This window comes from Mus caroli, unplaced genomic scaffold (assembly GCF_978045245.1).
Source record: "Mus caroli unplaced genomic scaffold, Mus_caroli_1 scaffold_1, whole genome shotgun sequence".
NCBI classification, from domain to species: domain Eukaryota; kingdom Metazoa; phylum Chordata; class Mammalia; order Rodentia; family Muridae; genus Mus; species Mus caroli.
Window position 1 is genome coordinate 55,893,661 of NW_028227256.1, and position 22,710 is coordinate 55,916,370.

General features: G+C 38.9%; 1 protein-coding gene and 1 long non-coding RNA gene across 3 annotated transcripts in view; one reads left to right on the forward strand and one right to left on the reverse strand.

Moving 5' to 3' along the window:
- Catspert (catsper channel auxiliary subunit tau) overlaps positions 1-22,710 on the reverse strand; it is a 97,621-nt gene that overhangs the window by 19,660 nt on the left and 55,251 nt on the right. The window contains exons 14-15 of the mRNA XM_085837608.1: positions 8,730-8,766; positions 4,598-4,659 (exon numbers count right to left, since the gene is read on the reverse strand). Coding sequence (XP_085693734.1) covers positions 4,598-4,659; positions 8,730-8,766 — 99 coding nt within the window. The remainder of the gene's footprint in view (positions 1-4,597; positions 4,660-8,729; positions 8,767-22,710) is intronic.
- Positions 655-19,976, forward strand: LOC110292061 (uncharacterized). Of its 2 annotated transcripts, XR_002377642.2 has the most exons (4): positions 655-728; positions 10,311-10,733; positions 19,336-19,397; positions 19,795-19,976. It is a non-coding gene; the product is annotated as an uncharacterized LOC110292061 (long non-coding RNA). The 2 variants fall into 2 exon arrangements; XR_002377641.2 differs by lacking the exon at positions 19,336-19,397.

Here is a 22,710-nt window from a genome sequence, read left to right on the forward strand (position 1 = left end):
GTGGATATGATCAGAACACCTTACAGATGACTAGGAATAGAATGGATCCCATCTCTGTGTATACTTAATATATGCTAATAAATATTTTTTATTCTAAGTTGCTTTGTTTATAATATACTATACTACACCACACAATACCAATTTCTCTTGTCATTAGCAAATACTCTGTTGAGCAAAATTAATTCCCATTTCTCCGAACCTTTCATGCATCCTGACTATTGGAGAAGGCTTTAGGACCAGTCAATGCCAGTGTTAAAATGGAAGTTAGTTAGCCATATTGTCAACATTTTAATTTATGAAGGGCTCAAAAACCATGAAGGTGCTACTGAAAGATGGCCACCTGGATGAGCTGGGCGTGCAAAGGGGTGCAGTCAGTCCTTCCCAGTTCAGATTTGTACTCCAGGCGATGGTCTCAAAATAGAACATTTCTTTTAACACACCGTCCACCTTGGTTCATAAAAAAACTCCTTTTTCAACTTCAAATTACTCCAAAGCTTATTTTCCCATAGAATTCTGAGGATTTTGTAACTTGCTTATGAAGTTTAGCTGTTTAGGAATTTGTTCTAGAATTCTGAAATGTCTTCAAGTTATAAAGCTGTTGCCCTGGTGATAGATTCTTTCAAACTTCTAAATCTGACATAGCTAGTCTGCCTTATAAGCTATTCTTTACATTTCTCTTGGTTTTATGTGTGTGTATAGATTTATCATCCTTAAGAAAGACATTTAAGGTAAGTTTTCTTTTACTTAAAAAATGCTGAAGAGTGTTATGAAAATGGAATCATAGACCTTATAATAGTTGATAGTAGTCTATTTTACTTAGTGTAATTCTCAAAAATAATCAAAAATTTTAACTTTATGTGTCAATAATTTATTCCTTTTCCTGATTATTGTTCCATGGTTTGTTTATGAATTGGTGACATCTGATTGTTTCCAACTTCCAGTGGTAAATAAGGCTGCCGAGAACAGTTTTCAGGCTTTTCTTCATAACATATAAATCTTAATTTCTCTAGGAATTCAACTACTGGCAGGAAAGATCGAGTTTCCGACTTTTTTTTTTTTAAAAGAAACTATTAATCTGTTTTAGGAGTGACTTCATTCTATTTTAAACTTTAGATGAGACTTGGTCCATGATTCATTTTAATTTCTGTCTGTGAATGTCCAGTTGCTGCAAACACAGTTGTTGGAAAGGCATCATTATTAGTCATTTCATCGTACCTGTGGGGCTGTTGTTGGCTTGTTTTGTCCTGAAGATTTTATTTATTCTATATATTCATTTTACTTTTTGAGAGTTTGCTCTCAGGCTTTATGTGTACCATGTGTGTGATTGGTGCTTACAGAGGTCAGAAGAAGGTGTGGGATTTCTTCTGCTAACCTTCTGGAGTAGACTGCAATGTGGGTACTGGGAATTGAACTCAGGACCTCTGTAAGATTGACAGGTTCTCTTAACCTCTAAGGTATCTCGCCAGCCCCATGAGTATGTTTATTACCTCCCACTGCTCCATGTACCTGTTGTTCCTCCAAAATCACACTCAGTCCTCTATTCAAAATAATGACTCCTGTGTTGTTTCTTGTAAAGATTATTTTAAATAATCTGTGTCTTTCTACCGACATATTTTTGGAGTGATATTTTCTTTACAAATCTGCAGTTTAGACAGAATCTACATTGAATCTTTGGAGCAGCTAGGAGAGAACTAACAACTTGACTGTGTTGACCTTTCTAGCCAAGAGTCCAGTGGGTCTCTATTTATTTAGGTGTCAGTGTTCTTCACCATCAATCGTCATTTTTACTATATGTTGTACATGTTTTGTTACATTTATAACTATTCTATGTTATTGTTACATTGTTATTTCTTGGGATTTTTATTGTTAACATATAGAACTACTACTAATTTTTTCACAACTGAAAAACTATACACACACACACACAGTGTGTCATCTGAAAATGCAATTTATTTCCTCCTTTCTGTTCTGAGTGACTTTTGTGTCCTTATTTCTGATCTTTAAACAGTCTTTCACTATTTGGTATAATATAGTTTATGAGCTTTTTTAGAAAGTTAATTTTTATTACAACTTTGTTCAGAGTTTTATATAATGGCTAGGTGTTAAAATTTCTGAGAAGCTTTTTGCTCCATTCATCCTTCTGCATTAGTTCATTCCTATAATCGGTTGATACACGTTTTTTTAGTACTCATAAGACTATTCAGTGGTCTACTTTATGTGGCTGAGAGGGAGCTTGTGCCCATTCTGTGCTATGACATTGACTGCTACAGTTATTAACCATACCTTTTTGGTCACTAACTAACCACGTACATGGCAGTGGGCTTAAGATTATATTTCCTAATGATGCCATAGTTTTTATAAGTATACTCTGTGGGTCTTTTTAACAATAAAACTGCATTTTCCAGAATGTATATCCATCATTAAATGGGATGTAACTGAATATCTAACTCCTCAAGGTGAGCAGGCAGATGTAACCATATACTCTCTAGGATCAAATCCCCAAATCCCTATGCAGTTTATTTAAAGTCAGCTTCAGTATCCTCACCTGCAATTAAAAAGAGTAGAAATTCTGACTTTGTGAGCATCAAAATAAAATAGTTCTCATTAACAGCTTAAAAATGGTGCCCATTATAGCATAATCTCATTAAGTGCTAGTTTCTGGGGCCTGCTGAACAGTAAGTATTCCCATATGTGTATCATGAACTGAATCAACTTAATCACAGCTAATAGTGAGAAGACTGGTGCCTGAATCCACATCTTCACATTGGAATCTTGGGCTCCTGTAACAACATGATGCTATATAGAAACCATGCCCTTCCAGGCAGATTATAGAGTCAGGTGGAATTTCTGTGCTATTTTAGATGCAAGAGTTAGTATGAAGATGTAAACACCAAACATTAAAATTTCTAGGACATCTTTTAATGGCTTACAGGAACAACTGGTTGGAACATTAGAGTCAGCAATGTCCTAGAGAACTGAAGACTGCAGACTTTACAGTGATTGCTACATTCTGTTGCATGGGATCCAATAAATTCTCACATCAAACCTACTCTCTATGAAAGACAATAGTGAGAAATGCCTGTGCCCTGGATCCAGTATTAGTTAATCATTAAATGCTATAAGAAAAAGTGCTGATATTTCCTTAGGGCTTGGACGTTTTCCTCTGTGAGCATGGTTCTTCCCTTCTGAATGTAAAATCTGAGGTAGGCAAAACTTTTCTTTCTCATTGCCTTTCATCTAGATAGTTACTTCTTGCTTGATCCTTATTCCAAGCCACACAATTCCTATTCTATTTCTGAAATACTTGTTGCTGTTAGCTTGACATATGTATAAACAAGAGAAATACAAAAAGTGCACTTGAAATATAAATGGGCAATTAGGATAAGAAAATTATTGCAGGATATTTGATCATATTGAAGACCCTAAGATTGTGCTATTGTTTACTTAAAAAAAAAGTTTATAGTTGGGTATGGCTCAGCCCTTAGTACATACTTTTAATCCCAAACAATGAAGGTAAAGTTAGTTTGGAAAAGGAAGCAGCCATATTTGAAAGTGATGACTAATTGAGTGGCAGACAAAGAGACAAATCAGAGAAAGACTTGACAGAATAGGATCTGCCCAACTCTCACGAGAAGAGAAAGGAAAGGGAAGCTACTCAAGAGAGCAGTGGGGTGGGGCAGTCTTACCTGGACAGTTGTACAAAGAGAGAAAACAAGCCAGACACAGGTGAAGACAGAAGGAGCCAGAGAATGAGAAGGACCAGAAGATTAGAACAGATTGTCAGAGTTAGTTTGAGGTCAAGCAGAGCAAAAATTCAGAGTCTGAAAGAGAAGTCAGATTGAATCAGTCAACTTGAAGAGGAGTTTGAGCCAGAACAGCTGAGTTGACCAGCCAGCCAGAGTTCAGGAAGAACAAGAAAGGTTCTTGTTCAGCAGTAAGTCTCAGAGGCTGAAAACATTCTAGGCCTAGATAGGACTGTATGAAGGCTAGATGCTTCCAGGACATGTTGCCTAGGTTAGTAGCCAGAGGCAGGAAGACATTGAAGATGACAATCATTCAGGAGAATAAAACATACTATTACAGAAAATTGCCTTTTAACATTTTTTTTAGATTTATTTATTTAATTTATGCCTACATTATGTACATGCCCCACATTCCTACTTGATGTTCAGAGAGATCAGATGTTATCCCCTGAAACTAGAGATATAAGAGATAGCTGTAAGACACCAAGTGGGTGCTGGGAATCTAACTCTGATCCTCTGCAAGAGCAGGTAGTGTTTTTAATTTCTGAGCCATTTCTCAAGCTCTGGAAATGGCCTTTTAAAAAGATGCTCATATCACAAGAGATTGGCCTATACTTCAGCTTCCTAGTCTTTGTTTTACTAGCTATGTGGCTCACTTTTTAAAATAGCATTAAAAATGAATTGAACTGTAGGGCTTGCAAAAGTCAATGAGACATTTATATTGCTCTATAAATGTATAAGTATAACCCTAAAATTGACAATAAATGCATTCATGCATATTGTAGAATGGTGATAAATAATAACTAAATAATAGAAGTGACAATAGTTTTTAAAGGATATATCCATCTACTTACGGGTCTCCCTTTCTTATTTGTGTTTAAATCTTCAAAGGGTTTATCAGGCATTATTAACACATCTGAAAAAGAATGAAAAAAAAAAACCCAAAAGTCATATCAATTGTTTGGCACTTGTAACACTTGAGAAGGGAAGTGGGCTTTATAAGTACATCTCTTGGCCAGGAGTAAAAGCAGAGTGGCTAAAAGTTCAGGACCTGGACTTTACAAGTCCATTTAACTGGGCAAGTAACTTGCCTCTTCTGGCCTTGTTTTCCTGATCTGGCAAGGGACTGAGACCTTATCTGGAGGAAGGTTTTGTGATGTAATGTCTAAAACATCGAACACTGTGCCTGGTGCATAAGAAGCATGAAAGTAATGTGACTGTTATTGATACCTTACCATCATTAGTGCCCTCTTTACCCTGATCCCTGGATACACTGTGTAACTCTATGATTTTCAGTACTGCTGTTGGAATGTGTGTGCGCTCTGTACATTCCATGCACATAAAACATTAATTTAGGTTAGCGTAGATGTTTATGTTAAGTATTTCTGCTTCTAACTCTGGCTCTTGATGGCAGTTCAAAAATATTAATTAAAACTTAATTAAACATATCATTGTTATGCTCCTACCTTCTGTTGGGAAGGGGCTGCTAAATACTGTGTATTTCAAAGTTGTGCTTCATGGCTTGCTCAATAGGTAGCGTTTACACACCTTTGGAGCTGTGTCACTTTCTCTAACATTTGGGTAATTTTCCATTGCTACTTTGCAATCCATACCCAATTCTAGGGAGACAATTTATGTTCTAGATACCTATCATGAATAATACATATTTTCTTAATAATTCAATTTGTGACACTAGAGAAGCATCTTCTTCAGAAACCAAGAAAATTATAAGGTGGAGAGCATAATGACCATGCATTTCAATGAATTATTCTGCTGTCTGACTGTTTATGCACAAATACCAGGACTCAGACGTTGTCAGTGAAAGGTACTCAAAAGTAATCGAACTAGCCTGGCATAGTGGAGCACTCCTTTAATCCCAGCACAAGAGGCAGAGGCAGGCGGAACTCTGTGAGTTCAAGGTCAGCTTGTTTGCATAATGAGTACCAGGACTGCCAGGGCTATGTTGAGAGACCCTGTCTCAAAAAAAAAAAAAAAAAAATTGGTGTAGCTCCATGCTAATTTATATACTGATTATAATAACTGAAGGAAATTGACAGGGGTACCCTGTGAATGTTACTAAATAAACTCTTTAATACACTATAAATATGCCATGTATAGTATATAATTTATTATGCTAATTATAGAAGAATGGTATGTATAAAAATTGAATTGAAATATAATTTGCTATACCTATATTGCAAGGTATAGCAAAACCACTTTTTTGTTGTTTTTGAGACAGGGTTTTCTATCTCTGAAGCCTTGGCTGTCCTGGAACTTGCAATGTAGACCATGCTGGCTTGGAACTCACTACGTAGACCAGAGTGGTCTAGAAATTAAAGAGATCTTCATGCCTCTGCCTCCTGAGTACTGGAATTAAAGCTCTGTACCACTATGCCCGGAATAGCCACTTTATTTTTATTTTTAATTTTTTTTTGAGACAAGCTCTTATGTAGGCCAAGACTGTCCTCCAATTGGTTTCATAGCTAGTGACAATCTTAAACTGATTTTCCTGCCTTACCACACCCAGCTATTAAAACCACTTTTAGTACATAATTAGAAATCCTATTTAAGTAGGGTGTTGTTGTTGTTGTTGTTGTTTGGAGATGAGTTTTTAATGTAGTCCAGGTGGGCCTCGAACTTGCCATGTAATAAAACTGACCTTTTGATTCTCTACCTCCCAAGTGCTGTGAGTACAAGTGTGCTCACACTACACCTGTTTTATGCTGTGGGGAGGCCTGAACTCAGGGTTTCCTGCATGTGCAGTCAGCCTTCTACTAACTGACTACATCCCCAGCCTCAGTGACCTCACCTGTAACATACAAGTGTTAGCTTCACAGGGTTTATTGGATAAGACAGATATGTGAAGTGTTTACAGAGTTCTGGAGACAGACTAAGTCAGTTTAAAGCAACAGAAAAAATAGTAGTTGTAGCATATAGCTCCATGCTTTGTTTATTTGAGGCAGAATTTCACTAGCTAGCCTGAAACTCACTATGTAACTAAACTTGGACTCATAATTCTCTTAACTGCCACCAAACTGGGATTATAGGCTTATGTCTCTGTCTTTAACCCACTCTTTCACTTTAAAAATGGGAAAATTGAGGGGATAGGGATGTAGCTCAGTGATAGGGCACTGGCTTAGCCCTGGGTCTGCTCTCCAGATCCGGGGAAATTTGAAGACTTTACAAAATGGTGACTTAAGATCACAGGCACAGTGGCAAAGCTGAGATAGAACCTCGTTTATAACCTCGCTTTATACAAAAGAATAACTTCCCATTCTGACATAGTTAAAGATAATGGAATATGAAGTCTGTTTTCTCCAGTTTGCCTCAAAAGTTCTTCTATGATTAGGAGAATCCAAAATAGAGGGTTTCGAGGTATCCATCGGTTTTGTGCTACTAAAACAGAATGCCCAAGGCTGGGAAAAATTATAGGGAGCAGAAATGTATTTCTCAGTTTTAGACGCTGAGAATTCCAAAATCAGAGAGCCAGGGTCTGGCGAGGGTCTTCTTTTATTACTTCACAGCAGAAAGCAGAAGGACAAGACAGGAACTGGAGATTCAAAAGGTGCCAAGCTCCCTCTATTACAACACAGCCACGCCTGCAAGAACAAGCCACTCCTGGATAAAGCCTAGTATTAAATCATTCACCCTATTCTCGTGGCAGAATACTCTCTCATTAGGGCCCATCTCCCGGCACTTCTGTCTTGTTAATAATGTTTCCAACACATGCTTTCTGTGAAACACATTAAACCCATAATGCCCTGCTTCTGGCCCTCAAGTGTGAGGCATTTCACATGAAGAAGAAAACATTCTATCCAGTGCCCCCAGAGTGTTAACTTCTTTTGGCCAGCAATCCAAAAGTCTAAAGTCCAAGGTCTTGTCTAATTCAGACTTGGGTGAGACTTAAGATATAATTCATTCTGTGGCAGATTTCCCTCCAGCTGTAAGCCTGGAAACAAGTTACCTGCTTCTAAAATAAGAAGTCTTATTAAATTAAACAACACTATAATTGTGCTGTAGCTGGGCTGGTGGTCCCAGGTGCTATAAGAAGGCAGCGTGAGCAAGCCATGTGGAGCAGCGTGAGCAAGCCATGTGGAGCATGCCAGTGACCAGCACTCCACTGTGGCATCTGCTACAGTTCCTGCCCTGACTTCCTTGGATGATGAAGTACAAACCAGAAAATGAATTAAACCCTTTCCTTCCCAGGTTTCTTATAGTTCATGATGTTTTATCACAGCGATAGAAACCCTAACTTGACAATTTGTTGATCACATTTTTGATTTGATTCTGTTCTTCATAAGCCCTTCAATGAAGGCTATTCTTTGCCCCTTACAAACATATAAAAGAAATAGTTACTTGCTCATCTTCTCTCTGCAGCATACTCTACAGTTATCTTGTTATTTGTAACTTCATTTTTATTAATTCCTGTTGTCTCTTCTGAAGGAATACATAGTCACTGCACAAACTCTGACTGTCCAGGTACCACTCTGACATACACTGTGTTGACTATCTTGATTCCTTGGGTACACAATTCCTCGGGGAGCCTCTGTCACTCTGACTCGCCAGTATCCTATGCTCTTAGTTTTCTGTGTTTATGCTGGATTACTTGACAAATATTGTTATTATGATAAATAATATTGTTATTATGATACCACTGAGGAAAGAAGCTCCCTGAAGTTGGGAACTGTGTTCATGGGACGATGGATCCAGCAGACAAGCACATTGGAAACAAATAGATGTAATATGCTATTCCCTAGTTATATCCAAACATATGTTGAATGAAAAATATCTGCGCTCCCACTTTTAAGCTCGTTCATATTTTGTTTTGATCTGCTACTGGGAGGCTGTGTTTTTATAATAAGAGGAAAATAGTATAATTTATATCTTGAAGGAAATTGTGATAATCATTATTTTATGAGAATTAGTGTTCCGAACTTCAATGGCTCAATATTTGAAAAATATAATAATTTATAAATAATAGCTTACCTGAAAAATGTGGTGATTTTTCCATTTTACGCCTATTCTAAAATAAAAATGAATGGAGAAAGTGGATAGAAAAACAATTAAATATCAATAAAATATTTAAAACAGCATTACTGATGGTAATACATGAAATTGTTAACATTTGGCTGTATATTATATTAACATAATTTAGCCAGTGCAATTAAGGGTTGTACCACACATGCAGGGCCAAAGCATTGTGTAATTAGGCTACTAAGAAGCAAAAGCTTAGTATTAAAAGAAAATAAATGATATTACATATATTATTACATAGTTTTATTTTTCCAAGTCTCAGGAAACAAAAAAAATTTAAAGAATAAATAGAGACAAACTAAATAGAAAATAAAAGTGTATATCAGAAAGATGCTTAAAGAATTGGTCCCTCCACTAGAATGAAACAGTCAAACCCTGATGTAGTAAGTATTTTAGAATGCTAGACTATAACCCAAACCTTGCAGCAAAGGACTGCTGAGAGAGGGAGGAATGTTTTTAAAGGCAAGTTTGATATTTCACAACATATTGACTACAAAACTAATTCAAAATAGGAACAGCCTTTGCAAAACTACTTTCAATCAGTCAGTAAACATCTTTCAACAGTTAACAACAGCAGCAACCCTTGAGGGAGAAGTGATTCCTATAGTTTAACACGTTATATTTAAATGATCCAATTTTTAACAAAAAGTTACAAGGTATGTATGGAAAATGGCCCACTCAAGAAAGAAAACGAGTAAACAGATAAAATAATAAATTACAAAAAATGTAAAATATATCCTACAAGAAAAAACAGAAACCTCCTCCTCCAAGGAAGGCCAGGTTTTTAACTTAGTAGGCATGCGTTTTAGAGAAACTTTTCTAAAGATGCCCAGAAATCTAAAAAGAACCGGAGACTCCGAGAAGACAGAGTAGAGATACCTACCACCTCCCAGGAAAACCTGGTGGCTAAGAACCCATAGTCATCTCAGAAGAAGCAAAGACTGAACAGTATTATGCCACCTTTATTCTTATTTTCCTATTTTTAGTCTGTGTGCCAGCTTGACTCTGGTTTTATTGAGTCCTCTCTTGCTACTTCTTATGCCTTCATTACATAGGCTTTTCCTCTCATTCGCAGCTGGCTTTGCCTTTTCCTTTACCCCACCTCATTCTCTTTAAAATAAAAATATATATACATTTTTAAGTTTATGCATGTTTTGCCCACATGTTTATCTGTGCCCCGTGTTCAGGCATTTCCCACAGAGGCCAGAAGAAGGCATCCCTGAAACTTGAGTTACAGAAGGTTCTGAGCTGCTAGTTTAGATGCTGGGAATTAAACCTGGGTCTTCTAGAGGTACATCAAGTATTCTTACCTACTGGGCCATCTCTCCCGCTCTTCATTCTCTTTTATTTCTTAGTTATAAAAACCATTAACTTTAATACTCTTTACAGTCCTGGTTTATCCTATTAGCATTCATTCACAGCCACCCCTTTGGGAGAGTGTGAGTACCCAGTTGCTTTTTTACTGCAGTTTCACTATTTTTTCACTAATTGTTTCACTATTGCTGACTGCCTTCTCTCTTCTACACGCAACAGGAAGCACCAGTCCAACAGAGGACCTCCACTAAGAAAATACAACACAAAGCAACAACAACAAAGGCATAGGACAAAACAGACAGACATATCCATTGCAGCAGATGTATGAGTTATAGTGTAGAAAAACACACAAAAAGAAGGCGCATAGCATCCCAGTAGCTGCAACCAATGATCACTGTTGAAACACTGAACAAGCAATTTTTTTAAAAATCAATTTTTAAAAATGACCAATTACTTCAAAAGAGATTTAAACGGATGAATGAAATATTATCACCCAAGGATGAAGATGGCCCTGGTTTTGACAGCTTGGAGCCCAAGACCAGTGGTAGAATAGCCCCTGAAACGACTTACCTGTTATTCACTGAGGATGAGCCCAAGATCTGAAGTTCCACTTCAGTTGTACTTGATACCCACAGTTGCATCGTAAGTCACGGTTATTGATATTTAGAGAGTCTTGAATATAAGAAGACAGCCTCTGTCTTTACTGATCACCCTGCTGTGGTTGCTTCCCATATTCCCAGTGCATTTGGGAGACACTTGCCACTTAAAACATTAGTTATCTCAGGAATTATTATCTGGGGAGTCTTGGGAGGATCAGAGAGCCTGTCTAACCCATAGACAGCAGAACTAAATGTGTGAGCAGAGGCCCCTGGTATACAACGGAAATCTATCAAAGGGAAGACAGTATCTGGTGTCTGGTGACAGCAGCTACTTGTCCAGTATAAATTCAACAATAACATAAACTATAGAAAAGACGTGAATAGAGCCCAGAAGTTCAGCTGAGACCCAGCCAACCAGCATCTGTAGAATTGGCAATCTCCAAGTTTTGAGAACACAGAAAACTATTCTAATACACATCCTTTTTCCTCTGACTTCTTGTTGTTATTGTTGTTGCTTATTTGTTTTTTGAAACTTGTCTAACTGTGTAGCTTTGGCTGGCCTGGTAGTCACTGTGAGGCTCAGGCTGTCCTTGAACTTGGGAGAGATCTGTCTGCCTTTGCTCCAGGTGCTAGCATTAAAGGTTGCACCACCATTCCTGGCCTTTCTCTGACTCCTTTGATCCCTCCCACTTTTCTTCTTTTACTGCATTTCTGGCCATATTTCACTTGTAGCTCTTTTTTTTTTTCAGTTTTTGTTTCTTGCCTAGTGTTTCCTCTCTCACTCTACATTTAATAGTATTTTTATTTTATCTTATTATTTTATTCCTGTCTTATATTTACCTAATTTTGCTTTTGAACTTATTGGAAAACATTTTCTTTCTAAATTCTTTTTGAATCCTTTGCTGTCCCCCTCCATATTATTATCCTCCACCTTTCTCATTTTCTTTCATCTTCCTTCTCTTCTTCTCTCTTACCCTATCTCCTCCTTTTATCTCATTTATTTACTATTTCTATACTTATTGTAAATAGTTTTGAACCTGATATCGACATCTATAGTAGTTTGCCATTTTCAGTCCTGTGGTCACAAGTGCTGTATGAGCAGCTTTGATTGATCTCAGGCTAAGTGCATTTCTGTATCTTGAATGGTTTCACACTGTTGCTGTTACATCCATCCATTTTCTCCACAGTAACTTACAGCAGTGCTGATTGCCAGTTACACAGGTGCTGGTTGCCTGGGGTACAGCTGAACTTCAGAACTCTACTCATGAGAAGGCTGCTTAATAAAAAGATGCCTAAGTAAAACCAGAAAAGATATCTAAACCAACAGGTACACAAATTGTAACACAGAAACAGACATTAAAATATGAAAAAGTAAGACAATATATGCTTCCAAAAGGTCAGAACTCAGCAACTAATGAACTAAAAGAAATACTTAAATATGCAAATTTCAAGTTAAGATTTCAAAGTTTGCTGGTAAAATTCGATCAACAATCTTTCTGAAAGCAGACACATGCAAACAGATGATACAACACAGCACTTGGAGAGCAAAGGAGCAAAGTAGAGAAAGTGGGTGAGAAAGTCAGATTATGTGTGAAAAGAATCAAAAACATGAAAGAAAAATTTGACCAGGAAACTGAAACTGTGGGGGACAAAATGATGGAGATGAAAAACTCACTTAAATTTAAAATACAGTGGAAAGCATCCCCACTAGACCAAACCGAAGAATGTCGGGGACAGAGGACAAGACTGGTGAAATACTACATTCAGATATCAAAAGGGGGGAATCTGTGAGCACAACCTAAATGTCCAACAACCCTGGGATCCAACTAAGAGAGCAAACTCAAGAATCTACAGAATAAATAAGGATAAAAACAAAAAGCCACAACAAGGACAGAGAAGCTGCTCAATGACATCATAACAGAAAATTTCAAAAATCTAAGGGAGAAATATGCATCCAAACACAGGAGCCATTTAGAGTCACTAGATATGACTGAGAAGAACCTTCCCTACAACACAGTGAAAATGTAAACTACATGAAGCATGAAAATAATATTACAAGCTGAAGGGGAAACCATCAATGCCTAAAGAATAAACTCATCAGAGAAATAAAGTAGAAATAGCAAAGAATCATGTTCAACATAGTAACCTGGGAAACTGAGGAGAAAGCAAAGACCAAACCATCCAAACCAGAAGACAAAGCAGAACAACCACCAACAAGAGGAGACACTAAGAAACAGCCTTCAATTATGACCATATGTGTGAACAACTTGAAGTCACCAATACAGAGTCTCGGGCTAGGTGATTGAGGTAAAAAAGTTAGATTCAACTATCAGCTGTTTCCAAGGGACACACCTCATCAGTAAAGACAGAGATTGGGAACCAGGTAATAGAAGTGGCTCCCTCCTGTCCTCCAGTGTCATTCCCTTGTCCCATCCCCAGCCCTGCAGCAGAAAACTTTCAAGGGGCCTCTGTCTTCCCACTCTACCTCCATTCCCTGGGAACTCAGTCAAACCTTGCTGTGGACCCAGCTTCCCTCTTTCCCATCCCTTTGTGTCAGCTGCTAACACTTCCCACCTGGGAACCCAGCTGCCACACCAGCCTGGGAAGCAGGTAGGCCATCTTTACTCTTCTTCCTGCCCAACATTGCAATTCCTGAATTCTCGTCCCCAGCCCTATAGCAAGCACACTCCTGCATGGGTCTGTTCTCTCTCTCTGCCTCCATTCCCTGGAGATTCTGCCTAACCTTGTGGTAGTCTCGCCTTTCCTCATTGCTGTGGACCCTCTCAGCATCCACTTCTAGTCCATCGCCTTTACTTTGCATAAGTCCCCACCCCATACCTAAAGACACTTTCTACCAGAGACTTCCACTGGCCACAATGCAGGAAAGATCCAAATAAGAGAATCGCACTATTTTTCCTGTCCTCCATTTCAGTCTCTCCATTCTCACTTTGAGCATAGTAAACAACCTGCTTACATGTGCCCTTCCTCCCACCTCAGCTTCATTCACTGAAGACTCCAACTCTTGTTTCAGACCCAGGGTCCCCGTTGCCCTTTCATCCCCATCTCTCCAGATTATTGTTTGCCTTATGATGACTTACTTCCCCTCTTACCACCGTGCCTCCAACTTCCTGTGGCTCCTGCCTCTGGATATGAACAAGAGCCCCTTAAGTCTTTCCTGAAGCCTCTCTCAGCCTTTCCCCTAGCCAGCTTTATTCCACCCTGTCACCATTGGCCTGCAGAAGCACTCCCTACCAGGCAACCCACAGCCTCTACACTTCCCTAAAATCTAGAGAGGGCAGCAGACACCAAAGAATGAACAAGATCATTGTCATTCAATGACAATGATCAGCTATTTCAAGACTCTAGAGTCACAATGATCCCAAACCCAGATGCCTAGACACCAGCACAAAAATACAACCATTAACAGTCAAAACAATGTCTTTACCAGAACACAGCAACCTCACTACAGCAGGCCTTGAGACATTCAACACGGCTGACACACAAGACACAGACTCTCTGATAACTAATATGAATATGTTCAAGAACTTTAAAAGTATATGAATAAATCCCATGATTAAGTCTGTAAAAACACAAACCATGGGATGGAATGATGAAAAGAGTTCCAGAAATGAAAACAGAAATAGAATTGCTAAAAGCCCAAACTGAGATTAAAAACTGGATGAAAAGGTGGGGAAGTCAAATAAAACCTCAGAGGTAGAGCCAGGCGTGGTGGTGCACGCCTTTAATCCTAGCACTTGGGAGGCAGAGGCAGGCAAATTTCTGAGTTTGAGCTAGCCTGGTCTACAAAGTGAGTTCCAGGACAGCCAGGGCTATACGGAGAACCCCTGTCTCGTAAAACCAAGAAAAACAACAACAACAACAAAAACAACAACAACAACAAAAAAACAAACTCAGAGGTAAATCTTCACATACAGATGTGAAGAGAGAACCTCAGGCATTGAAGACCAGGTAGATACCTCAGTCAAAGAAAATGTTAAAACAAAATTCAGGTACAAAACATCTCAGAAATATGGGAGAGACTATGAAAAGGCCAAATTTATGAAGAATAAGACTAGAGAGAGGAGGAGAAACCCAGGTCAAAGGCACTGAAAATATTTTCAACAAGACCAGAAGAAAACTTTCCTAACCTACAGAAGGAGGTGCTGATCAAGGCCCAGGAAGCATGCAGCACACCACATAGACTGGACCAGAAAAGCGGCTCCCCACAGCATACAATAATCAAACCACTGACTGCACACAGCAAAGAATATTAAAAGCTGCAAAGGAAAAAGTCCAAGTAACATATAAAGGCAGATCTACTAGAATAACACTTGGCTTCTCAGTGGAGACTCTAAAAGCTAGAAGGGCCAGTATGGATATGTTCTATAAACTCCACGAGGTCACAGATGCCAGCTCAGGCCACTATGCTCACCAAAACTATCACAATAGATGGAAAAAAAACATGACAAAACAATTTAAGTAGTATCTGTCTACAAATCCAGCTCTATAAAAGGCAGGAGAAGGAAAACTTTAATCTGCAGAGGTAACCTCACCCATGAAAACACAGGAATAAATAATTTCATTCAAGAAAGAGGGGAAATCCACACCACAATAATGAAATAAAAGGGATCAATATAAAGGATTCATTGATAACTCTTAACATTAACAGCCTCAATTCCCTAATGAAAAAAGACACAGACTAACAGATTGGATTAAAAACAAACAAACAAACAAAAACAAGATGCATCCTTCTGCCACACCCAAGAGCCACATGTTAACATTAAGAATAGCTATCAGGTCTGAGTGAAAGAACCCAGATGTCCCTCAACAGAGGAATGGATACAGAAATTATGGTACATTTACACAATGGAGTACTACTCAGCTATTAAAAAGAATGAATTGATGAAATTCCTAGCCAAATGGATGGACCTGGAGGGCATCATCTTGAGTGAGGTAACACAATCACAAAGGAACTCACACAATATGTATTCACTGATAAGTGGATATTAGCCCAAAACTTAGGATACCCAAGATATAAGATACAATTTGCTAAACGCATGAAACTCAAGAAGAATGAAGACCAAAGTGTGGACACTGTGCCCCTTCTTAGAATTGGGAACAAAACACCCATGGAAGGAGTTACAGAGACAAAGTTTGGAGCTGTGATGAAAGGATGGACCATCTAGAGACTGCAGTATCCAGGGATCCATCCCATAATCAGCTTCTAAACGCTGACACCATTGCATACACTAGCAAGATTTTGCTGAAAGGACCCAAAGATAGCTGTCTCTTGTGAGACTATGCAGGGGCCTAGCAAACACAGGAGTGGATGCTCACAGTCAGCTATTGGATATATCACAGGGCTCCCAATGGAGAAGCTAGAGAAAGTACCCAAGGAGCTAAAGGGATCTGCAACCCTATAGTTGGAACAACATGATGAACTAACCAGTACCCCGGAGCTCTTGTCTCTAGCTGCATATGTATCGAAAGATGGCCTAGTCGGCCATCACTGGAAAGAGAGGCCCATTGGACTTGCAAACTTTATATGCCCCAATATAGGGGAATGCCAGGGCCAAAAGAATGGGAATGGGAGGGTAGGGAAGTGGGGGGCGGTATGGGGGACTTTTGGGATAGCATTGGAAATGTAATTGAGGAAAATATGTAATAAAAAAATAAAATAAAATAAAATGCAAAAAAAAAAAGGATAAAAAAAAAAAAGAAATAGACTTCAAACCAAAACTATCAGGAGGGATAGGGATGGGCACTACATTCTCATCAAGGGAAAAGCCTGCCAAGAAGATATTGCACATCTAAACATCCATGACCAAACACAAGGGCATCTATGTTTATAAAAGAAGCATTGCTTCATCTAAAACCACATCTTGACCTTCTCACAATGATAGTGAATGCTCTATACTACCATAAGACAGGTAGGTAGGCCATCCAGACAAAAACTAAACAGAAATTCCGGAGTTAAGTATTGTCACCAATCAAATGGACCTACCCTCTCGGCGGCTCATGGAACTTCCTTCAAAAGTGACGACATATTTGGACACAAAGCAAGCCTCAACAGATAGAATAATACTGAAATAACACCTGCAGCCACCATATATTAAAGTCAAATATCAGCAAAAGTAACTTTATACATTTATGGAAACTGAACAACTCAGGACTGAATGCAAAATGGGTCAAGACAGAAATTAAGGAAATTAAAAAACTTTTCATTTCCTCAGCATAAAACCAGAAAAGCTAAATCTGATTTTTTAAAAAGTGGGGAGTAGTTTTGAACTCATTGGCACAGGAAAGGAGTTTTGGAACAAGACACTGTAGCACAGGCACAGCAATCATACAGTGGGACCTTCTGAAACGGAAATGCTTCCTTATGGCAAAGGGGCCACTCAGGCAAAGCAGCAGGCTATTGGATTAGAAAGAAGTTTTGCCAATTACACATCTGATAGAAAGGTGATATCTAAAATATATCAAGAATTTTTTTAAAACCCTGGACATCAAGAAATCAACACAATTAAAAATGTGGTACAGATATGAGAATTCTCAAAAGATGAAATACAAATATCTAAGTAATACGTAAAGAGTCGTTCAATGTTCTTAATTATCAGGGAAATGCAAATCAAAATCACTATGAGTTTTATCTTGCACCAGTCATTTTGACCAAGATTAATAAAACAAATGACAGCTCATGTTGGCAAGGGTAACACTCAGCAGTACCTCTTGGGTGCTCACCTCAGGGCTCTATCAGCATTCCACAAAAACTTGCATCACTGTGCATACCATTGCAGCTATCCTATTACAGTAGTTAGGAAATGGAACTGGTCAAGATGCCCAAGTACGTAAAGAAAGTGTGGTACATATACAATGGAACCTTGTTCACTCACAAGCTAAAATGAACCCATGGCATTTGCAGGAAAATGGTTGGAACTGGAAATTGTTTCTGCTGGATCCAATAAGACAGACTCAGGAAGACATGTTTTCTCTCATACACAGAACCTAGATTAAAAATCATCTGCGTATAAAAAATGCTAAGTAAAAGCCAGAAACAAAATACTATATATCCAAATAGCTTTGTTTATATTAAGTATTCAGAAAGGATAGATCCGTAGAAACAACACAGATTGGTAATTTTCAGGGCCTTGGAGATGAGCAAATACATAGATAAAGCTGTTTTCTTAACTGAAATAATTCCCACAGAGGGCTGAGGGATGGGGGCTTTCTTCTAGAAGCATGCCACCAGATCGGGATGAAGTCCTTCATTCCTAAAGGTAGACACCCACAAAAGTCTATCTCTTGTGCTTTGGAAACCCATTTCCTGTGTGTGTACTGAAAACAGATCCTCCGGGATTCCCAGGGGTCTCTCTTCCTAGGTGAGATCTAGAACATTAGTGAAGTAACTAGAGCTCCCACAAGTGCAGCTGCTTTCAAGTCAGCAGTCAACACTCTCCGTTGCTAGCTGTTTTAATTTCACTAGCCTTCATCTCACACCATCTCATCTTCATGCCTAATTCCTTCTGGGACAAGGTAAGTAGCTGGTCTGTTATCAAAATTTGAGCATGGATTCCTGGGCACCAAAGTATATCTCTTCTATGTCTCACATTTCCCTTCAAGCACAACTGCCCAGAATGCTCAATCTCTTTGCGCTGACATCTAAAATGGCTACTAATTCCCATGCCTGCTGGTATTTGTCATAGTAGAATTGCCTAAGCAGTGGTCATAATTTATAGTTTAATGGATCTCTTTTTTCATCTCCTGATGAGAGTGTCCTCCATTTGGGGACTAAGAACTTCAAACCTATAGAATCTAGAGTCCTGGGATAGTAAAAATTATCCAGATGATGGGTTACCAGATGAAATACAGGAAGTTCAATTAAACTGACTTTCAGATAAACAATATATTAAAAGTATGTCCCAAATATTGGAGGAGACAAATTGTTCATCTGAAGCACAGCCAGATTTCTTATTTCTATATTCTAATATGATCCTAAGTGGCTACTTTTGTTTTCTTTCTGAGACTCATGTACTCTACTGATGGGAATTACACATGTATATACAGAACAGTGTACCTGGCAAGGTAGAGTCTCTGAATTGTCGCTGTACAGTCTGGACAGGTCATTTCACAACTCATCACTCACTATGTTTTTAAAGATAGGATCTCATGTAGCTCACGGTCACCTCTAAAGTGCTTTGTAGTTGAGTATGACCTTGAACTTTTTATCTTCCTGCTTCAGGCTTCAGTGAGTGCCGAGGTTACAGACATGGTGCCCTCTACGGTACCTTCTTTACCATCAATTGGGTCTGATTAAATGTTATAGGATATCATGAGATACTAGATCACCCCCTGCAAGTGATATCAATGATGATGAGTCCAATAGGAATTAAGGGAAAAATCCATTCTTAAAATATTATTTGTATGTGTTAAAAATAAATTATCAATACTTTCAAGGGGGGAAAGGTTCTCAAATAATCAACCCATGTCCGGTGACCAGCTGTATCCTTCAAGAGACAATATGGTCTTGAGGGGTTCAGCATTGCTCATTGCTGCTGGCAGATCAGACATCAGACAGTGTTAGCAGCTAAATCAACATTGGTAAATAAGAATTGGGACTGCTGAGCACCTGCAAATCTCTGTTGCAGACACACTTGCTACTTCATTACTTCATCTATCGTGCCATTCTTGCAGAATCTGGTGACAGAAGGTAGGTGGCATTGGCTGGCTATCTTTTGTGTAGCTGGCTACTCAATAGCTCTCCCATGGTAGACAGTTGCTAAATCCATTACCCTCAGACTTTATGCCCATTCCACTGTGTCCCATCTGTATGTCTCTACTTCCAGACTCTTGACTTTTGACTTCTAATATTTTTTTCTCCAAGACTTCCTAATTGGCTGGCCAGGATATTTGTCACTACTCACAGGTTTCTATATAGTGGAACCTCACTAAATTCATAATAGTATTTGCCACTGAGTCAAGAATAGTAAATGAAATCAAGACACTGGAGATAAAGGAAACTTGAATGTTATGTAATTTTATTTATTTTTATTTTTAAAAGGCTCACAAGAATAGAGAAATTGAAATAATATATTATGTTCTTTTAGGACTTTATCATATAGAAAGACTCAAGAACCCCACAGCCCCATGATTACTGCCATCAGCACACCCAGGCATAGTGGGAAAAGTGCCCATATAGAAGACTGAAGAGTTCTTTGTGGCGCTGGGATGGCAACTCGGTAGTAAAATGCTTGCCTCACAAGCACGAGAGTCTTAATTCAGTCCTCAGACCCCAATAAAAATTCTGGACATAATGGTGTGCACTTGTAACCCTAGCATTGGGAAGGCAGCAACAGATGGGTCCTTTGGGCCTGTTCACCAGCCAGCCCAGCCTACTTGATGAGTTCTAGGAAAATGAGAGGCTTTGTCTCAAAGGAGGTGGATGTTGTTCCTAAGTGACATCCGAAGCTATCATCTGACTCCTACACATGCATGCACACAAGCATACATAAGCTTTTGTACACAATCCTCCACACACATGTGCACGAGTATTTATACACAAAAATTTAAAGAGGCATAATGTTGTGCCAAATATGTAAACTTTCATAAATTTTTGGGCAGTCAAGTATGACATATTTTGCCTAGAAAATACAATTTCCAAGGCTCTGTCAAACAAACAATTTTTTTTCTCTTTCTTTCTATCCCTGTGAAAAGAATGAGATTTTTTTCCATTTGCCACAACATGAAATAGCCTAAAATACATTGTTTTAAATGTGTCTAATCTAGACACAAAGAAAGGTTTCATATGATTTCACTTGATGTGAAATCTAAAAATTAAAAATTCTAATTATACATAAATAGAGAATAAAACAGAGTTTATGGGGATGGAACATGCACATGCAGGGAGAGGATTTAAAGTAGTAGATATGAACAATTGACATGGTAGAAATCTAAAGTACAACATACGAAATAAATACAAATACAGATGACTCAGTGGGTTAGAGCATGTAGCTCCTCCTGAGTGAAGGAAGGAAGGCATGGTCCTCCTGAGCATAGGAGGAGACCTCCAACGCTCACCCCCAAAGTGACACATTTCCGCCAACAAGAACACACCTCCTAACAGCACTACTCCCTATGGGCCGAGCATATTCAAACCACCACATTCCACCCCCGGGTTCCCATAGACTTATTCAAACACATGAGTCAATGGAGGGCCATACCTAACTATAGCATAATGCAAAATACATTTAGTTCAACTTCAAAAAGTCCCCTTAGTCTATTACAGTCTCACCAATGCTTAAAGTCCAAAGTTCAAAGTCTTCTGAGATTCATAAAATCTCTTAACTGTAATTCCATATAAAAATCAAAATGCAGATCACATACTTCCAACATATCAAGGCACAAGATACATATTACAGTTCCAAAACATCATAGTAAGGAAATAATGGACCAAATCAAGACCTAAAACTAGCAGGTCAAACTCCAAACTCTGTGTCTCCATGTCCAATTTCAAAGTGCTCTTCAGATCTCCAACTCTTTTCATACTGGTTAACTCTTGTTGGCAGATCTAGCATTCAGCAGCAACAGACTTCGTTCTCTTGGGCTGGTTCCACTCCCTGTTAGTAGCTTTCCTCTGCAGGCATCGAATGGCTCTGACATCTTGGCGTATCCAAAGCAACTTCAATGTTACAGCTTCTTGTTCCAATGTCTGGGGATCCACATATGATCTTTTGGGCTCCTCCAAACGGTTTGGGGTCATTTCTCCAACTCTGCCCTCTGTAGTACTCTAGGATCTGGTTGACTCAACTCCAATGCTGCTACTGTTCTTGGTGATCATCCCATGGTATTGGAATCTCCAATTATCTGACAGTCTTCTGCTGCAACTAGGTGTCACCAATAGCCTCTCATAGGCTCTCTTCATGGTGCCAAACCTCAATCCCTTTGCATGACCCCTTCATTCCTGGGCCATGAACTGTAAATGAAGCTGCACCTTCGCCAAAGGCCTTCCCTGGCCTCTCGCAGTGCCAATTCTCAGCTGCTCTCCTTGACCCCTTCATGCCTTCGAAACCAGTACCGCCTGGGTGACTCTTACACATTTCCAAGTCCAGGTGCAGCACAAGGTACAACCTTGGCTATCTCTGGAACACAGCTGCTTTGTGCTCTCAGAAAATAATTCCCAGAAGATTTCACCTCAGTGATACTGGTCTCTTCCTAATCACCACTAATTTCTTAGCTCCATCTAACCAGCACCAATTGTTCCAGTAGTCCCTTTTATTGTTGTCTCTAAAGCCAGAGCCAATGCCTTAAGCTGCTGAATTCTGCTTCTTGCTGGAGCTGGAACTTGGCCCCTTGTTCTATGACATTATCATCAGCTTTCTGTTTTCTAACTCCTTCACTGCTTAAGTTTGTCTGTTCTGGAACTTGCTCTGTAGATTGACCTTGAACTCAAGAGATCTGCATGGCTCTGTCTCCTGAATGCTGGGATCAAAGGCATGTACCACCATGCCTGGACTTAAGTTTTTCTTTACCTGAATACTGCTCTGTTATGGGCTGACCTTGAACTCAGAGATCTGCTTGCCTCTGTCTCCTGGGATTAAAGACATGTGCCATCATGCCTGGACCTAAGCTTTTCATTATAGATCTTAAGTTGAAAACTGAGAATAGACATCACAATCAATCCCTTGTCAATTGGACACAGGGTCCTATCTCCTTATGACCAAATAAAAACAATAACCGGTCATAATAATGCCTAACGTGATAAAACTCTCCCTCATACAACTGCATATGCTTACATTTAGCTGGGTGGGATCTTGCCCTGAGGTCACCACTCACTTAATTCCATTTATATCCTTAAACATAGGATTTAGCTTCATTCTACTTCCTGGTGCCCCTTTATTCTTGGTGCCATACATTTTTGTATTTTTCCTTTCTAAGCTTGCTGTGCTTGATCAAATCACTCTTCATGAAAGTAAACCAGAAGACAAAGTCTTCTAGGCTTCAAGATTTCCTTTGTTAATGCAATT